Below are 19,281 nucleotides of genomic sequence, written 5' to 3'. Positions count from 1 at the left end.
GGATTTGCTAAATCATCCCAGACAGATGTCTGTCCAGCCTCTGTTTGAAGACTTCCGTTGAAGGAAAACTCACCACTTCTCGTGGCAGCTTGTTCCACTCATTGATTACTCTGTCAAAAAGTTTTTTCTAATATCTAATCTGTGTCTCCTCCCATTGCTTCTAGTCTTTCCTTGCGCAAATGAGAATAAAGATGATCCTTCTACAATGTGACAGCCCTTGAGATATTTGTAGACAGCTAAACGTTTTGCACTTTTTAGGTTATGTAACTTTTTTTTTCCCGACCGGGATCCAAGGAGTAACGTTTCTCCTTGTGGAAAGTGACATGTCAAACCTGACATGCCAAGATGCGGAGACTTTTAACCTCCATTCTCCTCTGGGAAATATATTCAGAGAGGAAAAGGACTAGAACTCTAGTGCCACCTATTGGAAGTAGCAATCCTAAAAGTCAATATTGACTCTCTAAGGCTGGTTTCACATTAGCGCTTTTTAAGCGCACGCACGGCCGGGGGTAGCTCCGCCCCCGAGCCGGCTCTCTGCCCGGCGTGCCCGCCCCTTGCTTGTAGCGCCGCCTCCTAGCGGACAGCGGCGCCTGCGATCGGCGCACCCTATCTTTAGCATAGGGTGCGCAGATCGTGCGCAGGCCGTGCGCTAGTTGCGCTTTGACCTACGCTGCGCACTTTTGACGGTGCGCCGTGCGCGCCAAAATCCGAAAAGTTCGATTTTGGCGCGCACGGCGCACCGTCAAAAGTGCGCAGCGCAGGTCAAAGCGCAACTAGCGCACGGCCTGCGCACGATCTGCGCACCCTATGCTAAAGATAGGGTGCGCCGATCACAGGCGCCGCTGTCCGCTAGGAGGCGGCGCTACAAGCAAGGGGCGGGCACGCCGGGCAGAGAGCCGGCTCGGGAGCGGAGCTACCCCCGGCCGTGCGTGCGCTTAAAAAGCGCTAATGTGAAACCAGCCTAACAAGCCTTGTCACATGACTTGGGATAAAAGCCAAGACCAAAATTTCAATATGCATACACTGTGTTTCGGGTTAATGCCCCTCATCAGTGCAAAGTGCGTGATCCGGTTTGGTTGGGTGAGAGGAGTCTGACCGGGACCCAAGGAGTAACATTTCTCCTTGCAGAGAGTGACATGTCAAGCATGACATGCCAAGGTGAGAAGACTTTTAAGTCGCAGTGCTCCTCTGCAAAATATACAAATTGTCTCTTCAGAGAGGAAGAGGATTATAACTCTAGTGCCGCCTATAGGAAGTAGCAATCCTAAAAGTCAATATGGACCCTTTAACAAGCCTTGTCACATGACCAAAATGCTGCAGTGATTCAGCGTAAGGGCTTATTCAGATATCCATGCAAATTGGTTAGCGCACAGACTGCAATGTACAGACTGGTTGTGGCTTTCCTGACCCGAGCTTCACCGCCTTATAAACAATTATGAGGGAGAGCTGTGGCCAGTCTATGCTTTGTGTTCCATGTGGATGAGCCTTAAAACAAGCTAATGTGCAGTGAGCGGTCATGAAGGGTAGCACGGTGGCTCAGTGGTTAGCACTGCAGCCTTGCAGCGCTGGAGTTCTGGGATCAAATCTCACCAAGGACAACACCTGCAAGGAGTTTGTATGTTCTCCCCGTGTTTGCGTGGGTTTCCTCCGGGCTTTTTGGTTTCCTCCCACACGCTAAAGACATATTGATAGGGAATCTAGGTTGTCAGCCCAATGGGGGGACAGTGCCGAAAATGTCTATAAAGCACTGTGGAATTAATGGAGCTACATAAGTGAGTAAAATAAATAAAATGTATCATGCCACTCCTAGTTTGGCCAGCATGAAACGGAAGGCAGGTTTTTATTAAAAGCACTATACTTTTCATAATGAATTCAATTTTATGTGTTTTTTTTTTTTTAATTGCAAAAATATTGTGTGCCAAAAGTTTTTACTCAGCTCTTCTTCTTTGTAGAGATTTTATGTTGCCACTTCCCGGCAGCTGAAGCGTCTGGACGCTGTCAGTAAATCGCCTCTCTACACTCACTTCAATGAAACACTCCAAGGAGTAAATGTCATCCGAGCTTTCAAAGAACAGAAACGTTTTATCCAAGACAGCAATCTACGTCTGAACACCAACCAGCGCTTCTATTTCTCCAGCTTTGTAGCTAACAGGTATTGACATATAAAAGAAGACTTTAGTTAGACTGGCTTTAGTCAGGTGTCATACTCTCATCATTACTTTTCAGTAGAAGACATTAGCAGTACTACATATGTTATTTCTCTTCCCTTGCCGTTAGGAGGCTGGACACTAGGGGAAAAAAATTGTTTTCTCCACCTGGTAGGCTATCAAAGGCTCCTCAGAAACTAAGCAGCTCAGGTTTAGTTTATTATCCATTGGAGGCGTTCCTTTTTTTTCTAGCTAGGAGTCTTGTATGTCCCCCACCTTTAATCTTCACCCCAGGGAGGACACATCATGCACTGTACAATAGTGTACTTCTCTGCATTCACCCATCCCTTGAGGCTGCTGCCATAGCGTAGTGCCAGTGTCCCCACAATCATGAGACTACCAAAGTTGTGATTCAGCTTTGTCCGAAGATGTCGGAAGACGGAGTTTACTTCTACCACTTCTCTTCAAGGACCAAGTCTTTACTGTGCCCCCCTCTTTCCCGCTCTGTCCCACTTCTATTTCCACTCTAGGAGCTTTTTGTGGGCCCTTTTAGAGGAGACTTTCTCTCCTCTTGATTATCCATGAGCACCCTTCCCCATTTGGTGTCTTATTTTACTGCCTTCTTGCAGCAAGGATTTCTTGTGGTGCCTTTTGCATCAATTTTGGAGGTTTTTCTTTCTGTTTAGAGTCCCTTTGAGTCTCTTTGTCGGTCCCAAGATTTTTCTTTCTTACATGCATTCTATATCAACATCCGTACAGAGGTGGGTGCTTCAGAGCTATCTACGATCTTCAGCTCCTAGAACTTATTGTTCCTTTCCGACGTTCAGAATGCATACTACTCTGACCTGTTCACAGTTCTCAAGAAGGATGACTTTGCCAGACCCATTCTGCGCTTGAAAAGTCTTGGTAGAGATGTATGGGTTAGAAGATTTTGCATGGAATCCGTGCGGTCCGTCACTGGATTTAAGAAAATTCCTCATTTTGATAGACATTTGCAGCTCGTGTCTGCACATTTCCATCACTAAGCCCCACTAACTTTTTAATCGCTTCACGGTTTGTTCTTTTTATTTCCATTTTGTTGCACAGCATTTTGGCTTTGCTTCAACTCCCAGATTGTTCACCAATTTTCTCACTTCCTTCATGCCAGAGGACTTGCATTTGTGGTGCCCCTGAGGCTCAGTCGCCACAGAGGTACTGCACCTTCTCCTATGGTGTGGTGCCCCACCAACTAGGTAAGTTGGGAACTCCTTTCCACACTCCAACACCTGCATCCCACACACAGGATAGTTCAGTAGTTCCGCCTAGCAGCTTCAGGCTGGGGGTAGCAGAGCACCCTTCGTGGAACCCTGCTTCGTAACACGAGATGTGCTGGGAGGTGGGTGGAGTTAGTATAAAAGAGGGGGAAAGTGAAGAAGTGTAGGTTTTTCTGACAGAAGGTCAGTCTGGGGTGAGTCCCAGAGAAGTTCAGTTTGAGTTTAGTTTAGAAAGAGTGCTGCAGCTGCCTCAGTGGTCTGAGCCAGCTGGCACGGGAAAGAGAAGAGAAGGAGAAAGACGTAGACCTGCAACCTAAGCTTCCATAAGAGAGAGAAGGAACAGCGCGGAACGAAGGAGTAGGAGAATAGAGAGGAGTTGTCGGTTGAGAGAGTACCCTGCCTATAGGTTCTCAGCGCAAGGCCGGGGCCCGGTCCCCGAGATTGTATGGACACTTATGGTTCTGCAGCAGACACCGGTGGAGTAGTTGGCTGTAAATGCACTACTCCCATCAAAGACTTGGGACACAACAGCAACTGGATAGAGAGCCAGGACTTCTGAGAAGGGAGTCCCCGATAGAGGCTACAGCTGTCTGTCATACAAGTAAGGTTCTAGGAACATCTGACAGGAGGAATTCCAGAGAACTACAGTACTGGAGTTCTTCACACTAAAAGGCGCAATAGAGGAGTCGTTTAGGAAAAGCACATGTTGGCGGAGTATTGGAGAGGAGAACCCTGACTTGCCCGGGAGGTTGATTGAGTCTCTTCCCCGGAGGACACTGCACAGAGGCAGGCACCAGTGGGTACCACGAACTGTGAGTAAAGCTTTGAAACTACAAGCCCTGGTGTCCTCCATTCATTCGCCGTTAACACCTTCAGCACCGCTACATCTGGGTACCAGCATCTATACCATTCTGCGCCTCTCCTCATCCATTGCACCTACACTGACCTGGGACTACAGCTCCACCTGTGGGGAGCTATACCATCTTTGCTGCACCATACCATCAGTCCCAGCGGATCTGCATGCAGCGTTGGCTTACCATCTCCCTTGCCAAATACCACGGGTGGCGTCACGAACTATCCATATAAACTATACTATTAACATCACCGCCATTGATATTGGGCGCCCAGGGCCACGGACCGGGTCACTGCTGCTGTGACACATCCCCCTGACACCAGCCCGGTACCGGGTACCCCGCTGCCCTGGGTGTGAGAGGCGACCCACATTCATCCCTATATTTTAGTGAAGGGAAGAGATTCTGTTGAGTCTCTACAAATTACCTTGGATTACTTTGAGATCTTTGTATTGATCCTGAAGCAACAGAAGTCAAGTGTCATGTCATCCCTTTGCTGGAAATTTCTGGCCATGATTTTCAGCAGCCAAGTGGATTAAAACCAGCTGTCCCTTTGAGCTGGGGTGTCTTGTTGGGATCTTCTAGGTGGTCATGCATCAGGCCACTTTTTCTCAGGTCTGCAAGACTGCCACCTGAGCCTCTCTCCAGACCTTCATCAAATTATGCCACTATGTGGCTTTGGCTGATATTTATTCAGACATTTTTGCATCAGCAATTTAGAGATTTTGGTTAAAATGTCTACAAAATTTGTAATCAAGGTGACAAGTGCCAAAACCAATAATTTTTTAGAAAGTAGACATAAGTTATAGAGGTCCTTCTCTTTATTTTTCTAAGATATACGATGACTGTGACTCAATTCACTAAGAATTTTGTTGTGCTGTAGTAACCTTAGACATATGTTCAGCTTGTAGGATGCTAAATGATGGTCTACAAGACTGCGGTTGTTAGGCAGTGTGTCCCTAGCAACAAGACTGTCAGCCATGACTGGGCTGCTCAACTCTTTAGCCTAATTGTTGTAGTGCTTAGATTAGAGAAGAAGAGAAGCTAGATAAGAGCCAAGCTCAGCCTGAGTATCAATGAGTGCGCAGACTCATGTATTAGTGCTAATAGATGCATTGCGTTTCCCCTTTGATGGAAATGTATTGTTTACTTAGTTTGATGGAAGTTTAGCTGTTAGTTGTAATCTTTGCGTTGTTTTCTTTCTTAGGTGGCTAAGTGTCCGCTGTGATCTCCTTAGTAATTTCATAGTCTTTACAGTTGCTATCGTGGGGGTACTATTCAGGGAGAGCATTTCTCCTGGACTTGTTGGCCTTGCTGTAGTGAACTCTCTCCGGGTAAGTATAATGTTATGCACATAACTACTTAATCAGATGCTGAACCATTAAATAATATCTAGAGATGGGAAAACCAAATTCCATAACTCCGGTCCATCAGTTAGGTCCGTAATCTGTTAACTGCTGAATGGGAGGTCTACAAATCTCCTTAAAGTGGTCGTCCCACAAACTGAGTACATTTTAATTAATGGCTCTTGGAATAATAAGAAGTTCCACAATTGGATGTGTTTCAAAAAAATTTCCTGTGCTGGGATAATCTTCTAAATGTGCCCCTGCTGTGTACTGTGTAATGGCTGTGTCTGACCGTACAGGAACATGGTCTGATCATACCACAGCGCCTTGGCAGGGGGGAAGCAAAAGAGTATACAGACAGGACAGCCGGGGATCACAGCTGCTGGTTTCTGTAAGGGAAAAACATTTCCCAATCCCTGCCTGTTTAAAAACTTGAAAAAGAATCAGCTGTGATCCCCGGCTGTCCTGTCTGTATACTCTTTTTTGCTTCCCCCCCCTTGCCCAGGAGCTGTGATATATCTGACCATTTCCCTGCATGGTTAGACATATCCATTACGCAGGGGCACATTTATAAGTTTATCTCGGGACATGAACATTTTTTTCTCCTTCGCCTCATTGTGGGACATAGGTACTGTGGGTGTATGCTACTGCCACCTGGAGGTGACACTAAGTGAAAAAAAGAGGTTAGCTCCTCCGCCATATACACCCTCACCCCGGTTGCGGGCGGAATCAGTTTTTGCTTAGTGTCCATTGGAGGCACATGTCTGGTCTTTTTTTCCCGACTCAGTCATTTTTTCCATGCAGATAAGACAGGGGCAACGGATCCTATTGAAAGGGTCCGATTTCCCCAAACCAACAACGGGCGAGCAAGTGCGAGTGTCGCCTCCACGTATCCTTTCCCGCTACGTGGGACATGATGCCGGACTGAGCCCTGACCACCCTAAGGTAGTGAAACCCTAGGCTGTACAGAGGCCTGCGAACAGTCCTTGTGGCCCCCACTGCATCATCAATGCCAGACAGCGGTGATGGAAGGTGGCGGACGGTCACTCTCCTCAACCCCTATAAGGGAAGATGGAGCTAGGGTGCCTGCACCATCCTTAAACTTTTTTTGCCCCCCCCTTCCCCCCCTAACCTGAGGATCAAGAGGACGTCGAGGGGTGAGGCATGGAAGGAGGTGGGCTGGGAGGGCTCATGTGGACCCCCGTGGTCGGCACTCCTGGTCCCCGGGCTCCCTGGGTGCGCCACATAGCGTGGCAGCCGGCAGCGCAGACTCCTGGCTCAGTCTCCTGGCTCAGTGTCCGGCGGTCCCTCCCCGAGTCCGGGTGCACGCCAGAAATTTAGTCCCCGGTTTTTCCCGGAGCTAGGCCGCGGGCGGAAGTCCAACCCCCTGTGACGCGGCCACTTCCGGCGGACCCGCCCATCGGGCCTCGGGCGGGCGGCAGAAATTTAGTCCCCGGCTTCTGCCATGGACTATGCTGCGGACGGAAGTTCCGCCCCATGACGCCCCGGGGCCGCCTCTTCGTCCAGAGGCCTGCCCACACGCCGGAGCGCGCTGTTTTTTAAAGAAGAAACAGCTGAGCGGCGGGCTGGACATCTGACAGGTTCAGGACAGGGGACACAGGACTGGGGTAAGTGCTACCCCGGAGGAAGGCCACCCTCTGTGTATTTTCCAGAGGCTAAGCAGCTTTTTTGGTCCTTGGCATATCACTTAGCAGCCAGCATGTCCAGAAAAGCAAAGGCACACACATTCTTTTATGTTGTGTGCACCTCCTGTCAGTCCACCTTCCCACGGGCGCAAACCCAGCAGATTTGCGAAGCCTGCGATTCCGAACGTGCCCAGGAGCCCTCCCCTGCGACCGAGCCCAGTGTACCGAGCCCCCTGGAATGGGCTCTGTCTCTGTCTCAGTCCATGGCATCGCTTACGAGAGCAATAGAGTCCCTTTGAGCCCCAGATAGGGGCAGGGATACCGGCTCGCCTGTGTTAGAGGAGTCCTCCACCTCACAGGAGCCTCCGGCCAGCAGGGGCCGCTCTCACTCCAGGTAGACGCAGGGGAAACGACCACACACAGCATCTCCCGGTCCATCTGGTGCTTCGGCATCCATAAGTTCGGCCTCTCGCTCACCTTCACTAAGGGTCGTTAACGGGAGCTCAGATTACGACTCGGATGAGCCGCTTGATTCAGGTACTCCAGAATACTGGGAAACAATTGACAGTCTCATTGAGACCGTCAACCAGACCCTTGGGATCGAAGATGATTCCACCTTGGCCTCAGGTCACAAGGTCTCATTTAAGTGATCAAAGCGGCCGCATAGCGTGTTTAGTTCTCACCCAGAATTTGAGGACATAGTGCAACAACACAGAGAGCGGCCCGACAAACGGTTCTCAGGGCAAAAGGCGCTCGAGGCGAGGTATCCGTTCGCCCCTGATCTCCGTAAAAAATGGGCAGAGTCCCCAACGGTAGATCCACCCGTGTCACACTTGGCCTCTTGGACCCTTTTATCCATACCTAGTGGGTCCTCTATCAAGGATCCCACTGACCGTCTCATAGAGAGCCTAGCTCGCTCAGTATTTGAGGCATCAGGTTCAGCACTCTCCCCCTCATTTGCGGCAACCTGGGTAGCAAAGGCCATGATGGCTTGTTCAGAATCATTGAACAGAGCCCTGCAGGGTATGGACCTACCAGCAGATGTATCAGAGATCGCAAATCAGATCACTTTGGCCGGGGACTACCTAATTAATGCATCTTTGGATGCGGCCAACTGCGCGGCTCTCGCTGCGGCAAATGCGATCTCAATTAGGAGGGCTTTATGGTTGAGGACATGGCGGGCAGACACAACTTCCAAGAAATCCCTGACTTCCTTGCCTTATCAGAGCGGTTGTCTGTTCGGGGAGAAGTTGGATCAGCTCATCTCTGAGTCCACAGGTGGAAAGAGCAGTTATCTCCCTCAACAAAGGGTTAAGCAGCCGTTTCGCCACCAGCCTCAGACAGGGTTTCGGTCCTTTCGCAACCCCGGGTGGGCTGCAGCAACCAATCCCTCCGCTTCAGGTCGTCCCAGCCAGGACAGCGATTGGCAGGTCTCATATAGAGCCAACCCGTTGGGGAGCATGCGTACCCACCAGCCCAGATCCAAGAGGACCTAGGTCCTAGAGATCTGCAGCTAAATAACTCGAGGCAATCTCAAAGCGACTTCAGCAAGGTAGGCGGCCGCTTGCTTTGGTTTCGTCACGCCTGGCTTTCCGTCTCACACGACACATGGGTAACGGAGCTGGTGTCCTCGGGGTACAAGACAGAATTCATCAAATACCCCCCCAAGACGGTTTTTTCTTTCCCGTCCTCCAAAAGTAATCGCCCGAGCAAGGGCTTTACTCAAGGCCATAAAATTACTCCAGCACAACGGAGTCATTGTTCCGGTACCGGAGAACAAAAATATCAGGGGTTCTACTCCAACCTGTTCACGGTGCCCAAAAAGGATGGGGCCATCAGGCCCATTCTGGACCTAAATCTCCTAAACAAGTTTATCAGGATCCGACATTTCTGGATGGAGTCTCTCTGTTCAGTCATATCTGCCATGGGGCGGGGACAATACTTGGCCTCTATCGACATCCAAGACGCCTACCTACACATCCCTACCATTTTTCCCCCGCACCAAAGGTTCCTGTGCTTCGCCATCAGCGGCCTACACTTTAAGTTCGCAGCACTGCCCTTCGGGTTGGCCACCGCTCCCAGGGTATTCACAAAGGTTATGGCAGTCGTCATGGCCACCCTACACACCCCGGGGCATAGTTGTCTTTCCTTATGAAGACGACCTCTTGGTCAAAGGCCCTTCCTTTTGGGCATGCGAGGAGACAGTCAGCATCACGCTAGATACTCTTTCCCGCTTAGGATGGTTGGTCAATCTGAAAAAGTCATCCCCAGTGTCAGCTCAGAGGATCGCTTTCTTAGGAATGATCTTCGACACTTCCCGAGGGGTTGGTAACTCTCCCTCGGGACAAGGCTTTAGCTCTCCGGCAGGGAGCCCGGAAGCTGCGCCAACCGGTCTGTTGTGAGTTCATTTTCCCCTTCGTCACTGAGGTCTGGTGAACTCCCTATTCTGGTAAAGGAAGGTAATGAGCCTGATTATCAGGCACCTGAGCCTAATGATGATGACTGGCTGAGTGGAGTCACGGACTGGATATAAGGCTGCCGACGCCCTTCTGCCCTGCGGGTGATTTCTCTGTGGACTTCTAGGAGAGGTAGCAAATTGGTATATCATGAACTATAAAACATAACCTTTAATGATTCCTTAAAAACCATGCATCAAATCTAGACAAACATGTGCCAAAGTGCAATTGTGTAGTGCTCTATTTAAAAACAAACCGTTATGTACTTTATGAGGTACCATATGGCCCTAGACATTATCGTATTTCTTGTCCAAATATTTATAAACCTGGACTCTCCGACCATATGGGCCTTATACATAAATATTCATATGCCAAAGGGCCTTTATGTCATCAGAATTATTACTTGTTAGACATATCCTCAACCCGTATACAAATAGCATAGCGTGTGTACAGCACCGGTCAAATGCATAAGCATAAAATCACCTCATCAGCAATTTATATCTATTTATGATACCACTGTAGAAACTGAAACCGCTGTACTTATCTTTGGACGCCTCTATATATAACGGATGATCAGGTAAGGTCCATCTGAAAACCCTAGAATCATGACCCGATCTCCAGAATTGTCACCCAACGCGTTTCATCAATGTCTGACTCATCAGGGGTATTGTGACATCTTTTTCTGGCGCATAGCTCGCCCATTGTGAGATAGCTGCCTTTTATAAATCGCGGCATACCGCGGCTTATTGCCGTTTCCGGTTGCCCCGTTCAGTACTTCCGGTTTGCGCATGACGCCGGCATCTGCTCAGGCAACTTGCCCCACTTCCTGGGTTTTCCTAAACAGGCGCCGCGCGTCATGTTGGGACAGGAACCGACCCTACCCTGCCCCACTTCCTGGGCGTAGCCGGGCCTGTCGGTCTGCATATCAAAATATTGCGTGATTGGTCTAAGCAGTCACCTGACCATCACGTACCATTAGGAGCCGCTCATTTTGTTTTACTACATCAATCTAATAGTGCGGCTTCATTTACTCAATCACAAAATGTTGATTGCGTCCCCCTATCATTATTTATACGGGATCTGAATTATTAAGTCATTTTATGATTGCATAGGCGTTATGAATCAGTACAAAACGCCAACACCCATATTATGGACATTGTCAAGGATTATCTTGTGAATAAAAACAAATTCTTTACACCCCATCGTAGGGAAAGAAACAGAAAAAGAAAAATAATCAGGGTACCATCTGCAAATTATGTATAATGTGGAGTTTGTTCAATTATTTTGTTGCATGCATAATAGGGGATACCACCAACCTCCATGTATCTGTAGGAATTATAGAAAGGGTGCCCACTAAATCTGGCCCTAAATGTCCCTAACTGACTGTTCCCTACCTCACGCGGAGGTTGGCACCCTAAATTCCTGCGCAATGGCGCCCCCACTCCTCGTCGGCTCTCCCTGAGCTAAAAAGCCCTATTAAAACTCCCTACAAGAAGGAAGAAAAGGATAGTGTCTCATTAAGTCCTTTGGGATATACAGATTGTAATGAGAAAATCCAATATGTTTCTCTTTGGAGTATACGTTTATCCCAATCACCTCCTCTTGGATTTTGGGGGACCTTTTCTATGCCCATGAAACTGACCGCCTTCACATCACCCTTATGTCTTTGATTGACATGAGTGGCTACCGGTGTATCACGTTTAAGAATTATATCTCTATGGTGTTCACCTACCCTCACCCTCAACTCCCTCTTGGTCTTGCCGATGTATTCAAGGCCACAACTACAGGTGATTTTATATACCACTCCTATTGATCTGCAATTAATGAATTGACCAATACGATAGATCTTTCCTGTGACATTGCTCTGAAATTCTTTACTTTGGTGAATAGAGGTACAATATTTACAGCTACCACATCTGTAACAGCCTTTCGGCTGTGTACCTAACCATGTTGGGCTGTATGAGGTTCTCTGGGTATAATGGCTGCGGACCAACCTATCCCTCAAGGAGCGGCCCCTCCTAAATGTAATTTGTGGATTATCCGAGATCAAGCCTCCAAGATCTTTGTCCATACATAGAATTGGCCAATGTCGGTTCATAATGGCTCTCAGCTCATTTGCCCCATTGGAAAAAGTGGTGATGAACCTTATGATATTGTCTTCATTGGTTTGCTGTTTGGGTATAAGTAGTTCTTTTCTTTCCTTCTCTACCGTAGATTTATAAGCCCCTTTAAGAATGTCATCTGGGTATCCTCGTTCATGAAAACGAGATCTAAGGTCATCTGCTTGTCTCTTAAAGTCTCTCTGATCAGTACAGTTCCTTTTCATGCGTAGGTACTGGCCTTTAGGAATACCTTTTTTCAAGGGGACTGGATGGCTGGATTCCCATCTTAGAAGGGAGTTCGTAGAGGTAGGTTTCCTGTATGTTTCTGTAACTATACGGCCATTTTCTCCCCTCTTAATGACTATGTCCAGGAAGGGTAGTCTATTCACACTAACCTCACATGTGAAGCTAAGACCAATATCATTTATATTAAGATCTTTCACAAAGGTTCTAAAACTGTTCTCATCACCTCTCCAAATAACAAATACGTCGTCGATGTAGCGGAGCCATAGCACTATTTTGTCCTCCGCCACATCAACCTGCTCACCAAAAACGACATTTTCCTCCCACCAGCCCAGGAGCAAATTAGCGTACGATGGCGCACAGGGATTGCCCATCGCAGTGCCCCTGAGCTGATGGAAGAACCTGCCATCAAAAAGAAAAAAATTTTTTGTGAGACAGAATTCCAGGGCTTGCATAACAAACAGGTTATGTCTCTTACATTGGACGCCCCTTGTCTTTAGGAAATAGTCCGCAGCCATCAGACCTTTATCATGGGGAATGGATGAGTACAAGGCTTCTACATCTATTGAACCCAATATCATATCGGTGTCCAATTCGATGTGGTCGAGTTTCAATAAAAGGTCGGTGGTATCCCTTGTATAGGAACTGAGTGATGTAACAAATGGTCTTAGAATTTTGTCTACATATATACCCAAATTTTGGGTTAGACTTCCTATACCCGATATAATCGGTCGGCCTTTCAAAGGCGAAAGGCCTTTATGAATCTTAGGCAGAGCATAGAATGTTGCCACAGTCGGGTGTTGTGGAATCAAAAATTCTTTCTCATTTTTATCAATGAGTTTTGCTTGGAGGGCCCCATTCACCAACTTCTTAAGATCATTCAAGAAAGTGTTAGTGGGGTTATGTTCCATTCTTTCATATCCCATAGATCTATCTAACAATGAGTAGCACATGGTTTTATATTGTGCTACATCCATCAATACTATATTTCCCCCTTTATCTGCGGGCTTCACTATTATAGTATCGTCTCTCTCTAGCTCCAGAAGCCCATCCATCTCAGACTTGGTAAGGTTATGGAATCGTCTTTTTTTCCCATTATCCAATTCCTTGATATCTCTAGATACCAGGTTGGCAAATATGTCAAGGGCCCCTATATCGTTGCTAATAGGTGGCATTTGTTTGCTCTTATTTTTTAATTGTGTGAATGGTCCCTCACCCAAATCGTTGGGATTCATATCCCCCAAATTGAACAAAAATCTCACATCATTAAGTAGGTCTCCCTCTATACCCAATTCAGTGCAGCTTTTTTTATCCATATTAATGAAATGTTTTTTCCACTTAAGTTTACGAATGAAGAGCTGTAAATCCTTAATCATTTCAAAACATTCAAGATCTGATGTTGGGACAAAAGACATCCCCTTACTGAGAACCGCCATCTGTTCTTTACTTAGGGATTTCGAGGAAAGGTTAATTATATGATTGTCTATACGGGGTTCCTGCCGTTGAACCTGTTTCTTAATGGGTAACTTGTGTCTAAAAAATGATCCCTCTGTGGGGAACCTCGACCAGATCCTCTCCCCGCACGTAGACTCCCCCTTCCCCTTACTCTCCCTCTTCCAGGTTTGTACCTCGTTTCTGAATCAGAAAACTCAGCCTCTGAAGATGATATATCTGTCTCCTGCGATCTGTTAGTTTTTCCGTAATACACTGAATATGCTTTATTATCCCTGAATTCTTGTAAATCCCGGATAAAATATTTATGCTTCCTTTCTTTCAGATGATATTGAAATTTTTCTATAATGTTTTGTAGACTAGATTCTTTCACCGTAAACTCGGCCTCTGCAGAAAATTTCTTCGTAATCTCTATCTGCTCTCTCAAACGTTCATTAATGTTATTTAACATACACTTCTCCTCCTCAAGGAGTATTTTCATAAGTTTCAATGAGCTATCAGTTGCTTCTTTCTCTAATTTGGCCAATAGTGTTGTATTCTTATATCTATAACCAAAGTTAATTGATATTCTAAGATGGCGGGGAACTATTCCTGCTTTTATATAACTTTCCAAGCTCTGTACCTCCCACCACGAAGTGACCTGTTCTTTATAAACCTTGGTCAACTCTTTAAAAGCAGCACTGAAACAGGGTATGTACTTTTTCTGTGTAAAGGTACCATCTGAAAATACATCTTTCGCTTCATTGATCCACTGATTGGTGTCTATTCCTGTAACAAGAAATCCTGCCATGTCCAACTATTACAAATATATAGCAGGGGTATCTCAAACCAATGTCAGATATTTAGAGGTAGCAAATTGGTATATCATGAACTATAAAACATAACCTTTAATGATTCCTTAAAAACCATGCATCAAATCTAGACAAACATGTGCCAAAGTGCAATTGTGTAGTGCTCTATTTAAAAAAAAAAAAACCGTTATGTACTTTATGAGGTACCATATGGCCCTAGACATTATCGTATTTCTTGTCCAAATATTTATAAACCTGGACTCTCCGACCATATGGGCCTTATACATAAATATTCATATGCCAAAGGGCCTTTATGTCATCAGAATTATTACTTGTTAGACATATCCTCAACCCGTATACAAATAGCATAGCGTGTGTACAGCACCGGTCAAATGCATAAGCATAAAATCACCTCATCAGCAATTTATATCTATTTATGATACCACTGTAGAAACTGAAACCGCTGTACTTATCTTTGGACGCCTCTATATATAACGGATGATCAGGTAAGGTCCATCTGAAAACCCTAGAATCATGACCCGATCTCCAGAATTGTCACCCAACGCGTTTCATCAATGTCTGACTCATCAGGGGTATTGTGACATCTTTTTCTGGCGCATAGCTCGCCCATTGTGAGATAGCTGCCTTTTATAAATCGCGGCATACCGCGGCTTATTGCCGTTTCCGGTTGCCCCGTTCAGTACTTCCGGTTTGCGCATGACGCCGGCATCTGCTCAGGCAACTTGCCCCACTTCCTGGGTTTTCCTAAACAGGCGCCGCGCGTCATGTTGGGACAGGAACCGACCCTACCCTGCCCCACTTCCTGGGCGTAGCCGGGCCTGTCGGTCTGCATATCAAAATATTGCGTGATTGGTCTAAGCAGTCACCTGACCATCACGTACCATTAGGAGCCGCTCATTTTGTTTTACTACATCAATCTAATAGTGCGGCTTCATTTACTCAATCACAAAATGTTGATTGCGTCCCCCTATCATTATTTATACGGGATCTGAATTATTAAGTCATTTTATGATTGCATAGGCGTTATGAATCAGTACAAAACGCCAACACCCATATTATGGACATTGTCAAGGATTATCTTGTGAATAAAAACAAATTCTTTACACCCCATCGTAGGGAAAGAAACAGAAAAAGAAAAATAATCAGGGTACCATCTGCAAATTATGTATAATGTGGAGTTTGTTCAATTATTTTGTTGCATGCATAATAGGGGATACCACCAACCTCCATGTATCTGTAGGAATTATAGAAAGGGTGCCCACTAAATCTGGCCCTAAATGTCCCTAACTGACTGTTCCCTACCTCACGCGGAGGTTGGCACCCTAAATTCCTGCGCAATGGCGCCCCCACTCCTCGTCGGCTCTCCCTGAGCTAAAAAGCCCTATTAAAACTCCCTACAAGAAGGAAGAAAAGGATAGTGTCTCATTAAGTCCTTTGGGATATACAGATTGTAATGAGAAAATCCAATATGTTTCTCTTTGGAGTATACGTTTATCCCAATCACCTCCTCTTGGATTTTGGGGGACCTTTTCTATGCCCATGAAACTGACCGCCTTCACATCACCCTTATGTCTTTGATTGACATGAGTGGCTACCGGTGTATCACGTTTAAGAATTATATCTCTATGGTGTTCACCTACCCTCACCCTCAACTCCCTCTTGGTCTTGCCGATGTATTCAAGGCCACAACTACAGGTGATTTTATATACCACTCCTATTGATCTGCAATTAATGAATTGACCAATACGATAGATCTTTCCTGTGACATTGCTCTGAAATTCTTTACTTTGGTGAATAGAGGTACAATATTTACAGCTACCACATCTGTAACAGCCTTTCGGCTGTGTACCTAACCATGTTGGGCTGTATGAGGTTCTCTGGGTATAATGGCTGCGGACCAACCTATCCCTCAAGGAGCGGCCCCTCCTAAATGTAATTTGTGGATTATCCGAGATCAAGCCTCCAAGATCTTTGTCCATACATAGAATTGGCCAATGTCGGTTCATAATGGCTCTCAGCTCATTTGCCCCATTGGAAAAAGTGGTGATGAACCTTATGATATTGTCTTCATTGGTTTGCTGTTTGGGTATAAGTAGTTCTTTTCTTTCCTTCTCTACCGTAGATTTATAAGCCCCTTTAAGAATGTCATCTGGGTATCCTCGTTCATGAAAACGAGATCTAAGGTCATCTGCTTGTCTCTTAAAGTCTCTCTGATCAGTACAGTTCCTTTTCATGCGTAGGTACTGGCCTTTAGGAATACCTTTTTTCAAGGGGACTGGATGGCTGGATTCCCATCTTAGAAGGGAGTTCGTAGAGGTAGGTTTCCTGTATGTTTCTGTAACTATACGGCCATTTTCTCCCCTCTTAATGACTATGTCCAGGAAGGGTAGTCTATTCACACTAACCTCACATGTGAAGCTAAGACCAATATCATTTATATTAAGATCTTTCACAAAGGTTCTAAAACTGTTCTCATCACCTCTCCAAATAACAAATACGTCGTCGATGTAGCGGAGCCATAGCACTATTTTGTCCTCCGCCACATCAACCTGCTCACCAAAAACGACATTTTCCTCCCACCAGCCCAGGAGCAAATTAGCGTACGATGGCGCACAGGGATTGCCCATCGCAGTGCCCCTGAGCTGATGGAAGAACCTGCCATCAAAAAGAAAAAAATTTTTTGTGAGACAGAATTCCAGGGCTTGCATAACAAACAGGTTATGTCTCTTACATTGGACGCCCCTTGTCTTTAGGAAATAGTCCGCAGCCATCAGACCTTTATCATGGGGAATGGATGAGTACAAGGCTTCTACATCTATTGAACCCAATATCATATCGGTGTCCAATTCGATGTGGTCGAGTTTCAATAAAAGGTCGGTGGTATCCCTTGTATAGGAACTGAGTGATGTAACAAATGGTCTTAGAATTTTGTCTACATATATACCCAAATTTTGGGTTAGACTTCCTATACCCGATATAATCGGTCGGCCTTTCAAAGGCGAAAGGCCTTTATGAATCTTAGGCAGAGCATAGAATGTTGCCACAGTCGGGTGTTGTGGAATCAAAAATTCTTTCTCATTTTTATCAATGAGTTTTGCTTGGAGGGCCCCATTCACCAACTTCTTAAGATCATTCAAGAAAGTGTTAGTGGGGTTATGTTCCATTCTTTCATATCCCATAGATCTATCTAACAATGAGTAGCACATGGTTTTATATTGTGCTACATCCATCAATACTATATTTCCCCCTTTATCTGCGGGCTTCACTATTATAGTATCGTCTCTCTCTAGCTCCAGAAGCCCATCCATCTCAGACTTGGTAAGGTTATGGAATCGTCTTTTTTTCCATTATCCAATTCCTTGATATCTCTAGATACCAGGTTGGCAAATATGTCAAGGGCCCCTATATCGTTGCTAATAGGTGGCATTTGTTTGCTCTTATTTTTTAATTGTGTGAATGGTCCCTCACCCAAATCGTTGGGATTCATATCCCCCAAATTGAACAAAAATCTCACATCATTAAGTAGGTCTCCCTCTATACCCAATTCAGTGCAGCTTTTTTTATCCATATTAATGAAATGTTTTTTCCACTTAAGTTTACGAATGAAGAGCTGTAAATCCTTAATCGTTTCAAAACATTCAAGATCTGATGTTGGGACAAAAGACATCCCCTTACTGAGAACCGCCATCTGTTCTTTACTTAGGGATTTCGAGGAAAGGTTAATTATATGATTGTCTATACGGGGTTCCTGCCGTTGAACCTGTTTCTTAATGGGTAACTTGTGTCTAAAAAATGATCCCTCTGTGGGGAACCTCGACCAGATCCTCTCCCCGCACGTAGACTCCCCCTTCCCCTTACTCTCCCTCTTCCAGGTTTGTACCTAGTTTCTGAATCAGAAAACTCAGCCTCTGAAGATGATATATCTGTCTCCTGCGATCTGTTAGTTTTTCCGTAATACACTGAATATGCTTTATTATCCCTGAATTCTTGTAAATCCCGGATAAAATATTTATGCTTCCTTTCTTTCAGATGATATTGAAATTTTTCTATAATGTTTTGTAGACTAGATTCTTTCACCGTAAACTCGGCCTCTGCAGAAAATTCCTTCGTAATCTCTATCTGCTCTCTCAAACGTTCATTAATGTTATTTAACATACACTTCTCCTCCTCAAGGAGTATTTTCATATGTTAAATAACATTAATGAACGTTTGAGAGAGCAGATAGAGATTACGAAGGAATTTTCTGCAGAGGCCGAGTTTACGGTGAAAGAATCTAGTCTACAAAACATTATAGAAAAATTTCAATATCATCTGAAAGAAAGGAAGCATAAATATTTTATCCGGGATTTACAAGAATTCAGGGATAATAAAGCATATTCAGTGTATTACGGAAAAACTAACAGATCGCAGGAGACAGATATATCATCTTCAGAGGCTGAGTTTTCTGATTCAGAAACTAGGTACAAACCTGGAAGAGGGAGAGTAAGGGGAAGGGGGAGTCTACGTGCGGGGAGAGGATCTGGTCGAGGTTCCCCACAGAGGGATCATTTTTTAGACACAAGTTACCCATTAAGAAACAGGTTCAACGGCAGGAACCCCGTATAGACAATCATATAATTAACCTTTCCTCGAAATCCCTAAGTAAAGAACAGATGGCGGTTCTCAGTAAGGGGATGTCTTTTGTCCCAACATCAGATCTTGAATGTTTTGAAACGATTAAGGATTTACAGCTCTTCATTCGTAAACTTAAGTGGAAAAAACATTTCATTAATATGGATAAAAAAAGCTGCACTGAATTGGGTATAGAGGGAGACCTACTTAATGATGTGAGATTTTTGTTCAATTTGGGGGATATGAATCCCAACGATTTGGGTGAGGGACCATTCACACAATTAAAAAATAAGAGCAAACAAATGCCACCTATTAGCAACGATATAGGGGCCCTTGACATATTTGCCAACCTGGTATCTAGA

General features: G+C 45.5%; 1 protein-coding gene across 1 annotated transcript in view; it reads left to right on the top strand.

The window, feature by feature from the left end:
• The window catches only part of LOC141047691 (multidrug resistance-associated protein 1-like), a 164,572-nt gene that overhangs the window by 111,874 nt on the left and 33,417 nt on the right, over positions 1 to 19,281 (top strand). Inside the window, exons 25-26 of the mRNA XM_073542906.1 lie at positions 1,953 to 2,152; positions 5,459 to 5,585. Of these exons, the coding sequence (XP_073399007.1) occupies positions 1,953 to 2,152; positions 5,459 to 5,585 (327 nt within the window). The remainder of the gene's footprint in view (positions 1 to 1,952; positions 2,153 to 5,458; positions 5,586 to 19,281) is intronic.

This window comes from Dendrobates tinctorius, unplaced genomic scaffold (assembly GCF_039654945.1).
Source record: "Dendrobates tinctorius isolate UK_male_01 unplaced genomic scaffold, ASM3965494v1 ptg000129l, whole genome shotgun sequence".
Lineage (NCBI taxonomy): Eukaryota > Metazoa > Chordata > Amphibia > Anura > Dendrobatidae > Dendrobates > Dendrobates tinctorius.
The sequence above is the reverse complement of the archived record's forward strand: the minus strand, read 5'-3'. Positions and strand labels throughout refer to the sequence as shown.